General features: G+C 39.7%; 1 protein-coding gene across 2 annotated transcripts; it reads left to right on the plus strand.

Moving 5' to 3' along the window:
* The first annotated feature begins 205 nt into the window (after positions 1 to 205).
* LOC147855379 (pentatricopeptide repeat-containing protein At2g39620-like) lies at positions 206 to 3,924 on the plus strand. Of its 2 annotated transcripts, none has more exons than XM_087330779.1 (2): positions 206 to 345; positions 526 to 3,924. In XM_087330779.1, the coding sequence occupies exons 1-2, from the start codon at positions 229 to 231 to the stop codon at positions 3,811 to 3,813; spliced, it is 3,405 nt and encodes a 1,134-aa protein (XP_087186905.1). In that variant the 5' UTR covers positions 206 to 228; the 3' UTR covers positions 3,814 to 3,924. The 2 variants fall into 2 exon arrangements, with proteins under 2 accessions (XP_087186905.1, XP_087186906.1); XM_087330780.1 differs by lacking the exon at positions 206 to 345 and having other exon boundaries at positions 619 to 744; positions 848 to 3,924.
* Positions 3,925 to 4,220: the final 296 nt, after the last annotated feature.

Here is a 4,220-nt window from a genome sequence, read left to right on the forward strand (position 1 = left end):
CTACCCTACCCTACCCTTTGGGAAGTGAGCCATGAAGAAGCATGAGAGGAGAACACGTGTGGTGTGGATAAAAAGTTCCCAAGGAAAGGGAGTGTTTTGTTTTTGGAAGAGGTGTGATCTACGTTCTCTCTCTCTCTCTCTATATATATATATATATGTCTGTGTGTGTTCTCAGAACCTTTTGCCTCTCCCACCAATCAATGACTCTCCGCCCATGAGAGGCAATCAATGGTGGGAGTCGGAGGAGCTGACATTCTTGATGGCTCTGTGTCTTCATCATCCCTGCTTCTGCAGACCAATGATGACGATGCTATTCATCATCATCATCCTCAGAAGAGCAGTAGAGTTTGTTAATTCACCCTTACATATATCTTATTATATATAAATACGTGAATGATGCATAAGTGATAATGAATGAGGAGGTTCTATCTAATTCCTCTTTTTGGAGAGAGAGAGAGAGAGAGAGAGAGAGAGAGAGAGAACTCTTCTTTTATCTAATGAATGTTTCGTAAACCTCGGGCGCAGATAACCGGAAAGGCATCATTTTCCAGACTTAAAACGACCCAAAAACTGGCATCGAAACCTGATCAGTTCTTCTATCACCAAGAAAGCTTAATAGAAGGAGCAAACCAGCTATTATATGTTTCTTTAGAAGAGAGAATTTCCTCGTTGGAAAGAGGGAGACTTGATTCTGATTTTCCTTCAGTAGAGAGATTCATCTCCATACTCCATGACTGTAAAAAGGTGAAAGATAACAAATTCATAATCCGATGTTATATGTATCTACAGAGCAATGGGCTGGAATCTCAACCATTGCCTGGAAATCTATTTGTCTCTATATTTGCAGACGTTGGAAATATATGCTATGCCCAGAAAGTATTCAATAGGCTTCATTGTCGAAATGAATGCACATGGATGTCTCTAATCTTAGGATATGTTAAATGTGGGGAGCCTCAAGAAGCCCTCATTTTTTATGAACAAATGCAGCAAGATGATTCTGTATACCCTAGCAAGCACACATTTGTGGCTGCCCTCAAGGCATGCTCTCAGATCACAGATTTGGAATGTGGATGTCGAATACATGATCAGATTGCTAAGAAAGGATTGATAGAGACGGATGTAGTGGTTGGGAGTGCCTTGGTTCATATGTATGCACAATGTGGTGTGCTTACCAAAGCTCAATCTGTGTTTGATAATCTGTTGATTCGGGATAGGATCTCCTGGAATGCGCTGCTTACAGGATATGCCAAACATGGGCATAGTGTGGATGCACTGAACTGTTTTGAAGAGATGAGAGTGGAGGGAATAGCACCAGACCGTGTTACTCTTCTCTGCTGCTTGAAGGCTTGTGGTAGCATAGGAGCCCTAGATCGAGGCGAAGTGTTGCATGCAGAGATTGATGAAAAAGGATTTCTAGAAACAAATGTTACAATTGGCAATGCACTTGTGGATATGTATGCGAAATGTGGTTCCCTGATCAAAGCTCAGGAAGTGTTTGATAAGCTTCCAATTCGAGATGTGGTGTCATGGACTGCATTGATTTCAGGTTACGTGGAAGCTGGTAATGGGCATGAAGCTTTGAATTGTTTTGATCATATGCAAGATGATGGAGTCTCCTCAGATCCTATCTTGTTTGTTTGTGCTTTGAAAGCTTGTGGGTGCAAGGGAGAGGTGAGTAAGGGTCAGGATTTGCACACAGAAATTGTTATCAAAGGATTTGATCGAAATATGCATGTTTGCAGCTCCTTAGTGGATATGTATGCAAAATTTGGGTATCTATCAATATCAAAGAAACTATTGGATAGTCTTTCAATCCGAGGCCTAGTGTCCTGGAATGCACTGATAACAGGGTATGTTAAATTTGGATATGCTGATGAAGCACTCACTTGCTTTGACCAAATGCAGCATGAAGCAATCCCGCCTGATGCCATCACCTATGCTTGCAGCTTGACAGCTTGTGGATTCACAGGAGCTGCAGATAAAGGCCAAGAAATACATGATATGATTGTGAAACAAGGATACTTATTAGAAAGACATCCATCTGTTGTGAATGCATTAATTGACATGTATGCCAAATGTGGCTTACTTACTGTAGCACATAATGTTTTTGATAGCCTTTTATATCGAGATGTAGTTTTGTGGACCATACTTATTTCAGGATATGCTGAGCATGGGTATTGTGAAGAAGCACTAAATTGTTTTAGTGAAATGCAATATGAAGGAATCTCTCCAGATGCTTTAACATTTGTCTGTTGTTTGAAAGCTTGTGGCAGCATTGGAGCAACAGATATGGGTGAAGAAATACACGCAGAAATTGCGAGACAAGGATTGCTAGAAGAAGAAGATGCAGTACTGGGCAACGCTTTGCTTGATATGTATTTGAAGTGTGGCATGCTTGCAAAAGCCAGTGATTTTTTTAATGAACTTCCAGTTAGAGATGTAGTGACATGGAATGTGCTAATCGGTGGGTACATTCAACATCAGAGGTGTAAAGAAGCTTTGGTTGTTTTCCATCAGATGCAACAAGAAGGCATCTTTACAGACCTTATCACCTATACATGCATCTTGAAAGCTTGTGGCAGTTTAGTTTCTATAGAGAAAGGCCAGGAAATTCATAGTGAAATTATGAAAAAAGGATTTGCAGAGAAAGATGAAGTTGGGAATGCATTAATTGATATGTATTGTAAATGCAGCTACTTTGCAGAAGCAGAAAGTACTCTTGAAAACCTTTCAATCAAAAGTCTAGTATCATGGAATGCATTGATTTCAGGCTATGCTGACCATGACCATGCTGAGGAAGCAATCAAATGTTTCAGCAGGATGCAAGTTGAGGGCTTTCATCCAAATGCTTTCACATATGTTTCCATAGTCAAATCTTGCAATAACATAGGTGCCATAGATAAGGGCAAAGAATTACATTTGGAGATTGCAAAAAATGGTTTGCTTGAAGGAGACCGCCTTCTTGGTAGCAGTTTGCTCGATATGTATGCTAAATATGGCATGCTGGAGAAAGCCCAAGAAGTGTTTGATGGGCTTGCATTTCATGATGTTGTTTCATGGACATCACTTATTGCAGGGTATGCTGAACATGGTTTTGGAGAAGCAGCCCTTACCTGTTTTGAGAAAATGCAGCATGAGAGCATCCCTCGAGATGCCATTACATTTATATACATTTTGAAAGCATGTAGTAGTTTAGGAGCCGTGAACAAAGGAGAGGAGATATGTGTAGAAATTTTCCAGGCAGGATTGGTGGATAAAGACATAGATGTTGGAAATGCATTGCTAGACATGTATGCAAAATGTGGTTGGCCAGCTAAAGCGATGGAAGTGTTCGAAAAACTTAGTGATCGAGATATAGTTTCATGGACAACATTGGCCACGGCTTATGCGCTAGTTGGGGAAAGTGAAAGGACATTCTCCATCGTTGATAAAATGACGAAACAAGGAGAAAACCCAAATCTTGTCACATTCCTGTGTCTTTTGAGTGTGTGTTCACACACCGGATTAGTGAGTAAAGCTCTGATGTACTTCAAAGTCATGTGTGAAGATTTCTGTTTTGTTCCAAGTGTTGAACACCATGGATGCATTATTGATCTTCTTGGCCGAGCTGGCCAGTTAGAAGTGGCAATGTCCTTAGTCAAGAGGATGCCATTTGATTGTACTAGTTCTGAAGTTTGGCATACACTCTTAAATGCTTGTAGAAAGTGTGGAAATGTGGAGCTTGGTGAACAGGTCTTTGAGCATGCCCTTGTACTTGATCAAGGTGATACAGCTGCATATGTATGTATGTCCAATTTGTATTTAGAATGCTAGAATCGGGAGATCAGCAATATAAATATTGACCAAACTATCATAACTAAAATTTTGGGAACGAAAACAATCCCAAATGTACATACTTGTATCGCAATGATCCTTAATTCTTCATGTGCATTTTCATTTGTAAGCCTTATCTATTATGGACTTCCTATAAATGTGTAGATATCAAAATCCTTCTTAAAGATTCATCAAACAGATGACATATCTTTAACTAGGGAAACCATAAAAGATCTCTTTGAACCAAAGTTTGAGGCTTACAATTATGTTGGGCCTTGTATTGAAACAACATAAGGCTGGATTATTTTAGTGGTTTAAACTTCTTTGATGTAATTATATGAGTAGTTATAGAAGATCTAGTTTAAGACACATGCACATAAGGACTGCTTGATTCAAGTCAGGTTCAA

Source organism: Azolla caroliniana, unplaced genomic scaffold, assembly GCF_043228905.1.
Source record: "Azolla caroliniana isolate FFs.n. ecotype wild unplaced genomic scaffold, voAzoCaro1.0.p SCAF_14, whole genome shotgun sequence".
Taxonomy (NCBI): Eukaryota; Viridiplantae; Streptophyta; class Polypodiopsida; order Salviniales; family Salviniaceae; genus Azolla; species Azolla caroliniana.

Excerpts from the sequence above, each read along its gene's own strand:
- LOC147855379 (XM_087330779.1), top strand. The coding sequence starts at position 229 with ATGGTGGGAGTCGGAGGAGCTGACATTCTTGATGGCTCTGTGTCTTCA. Across the intron at positions 346-525 it reads ATCCTCAGAAGAGCAGTAGA|ATAACCGGAAAGGCATCATT; the intron begins GTTTGTTAATTC and ends CCTCGGGCGCAG.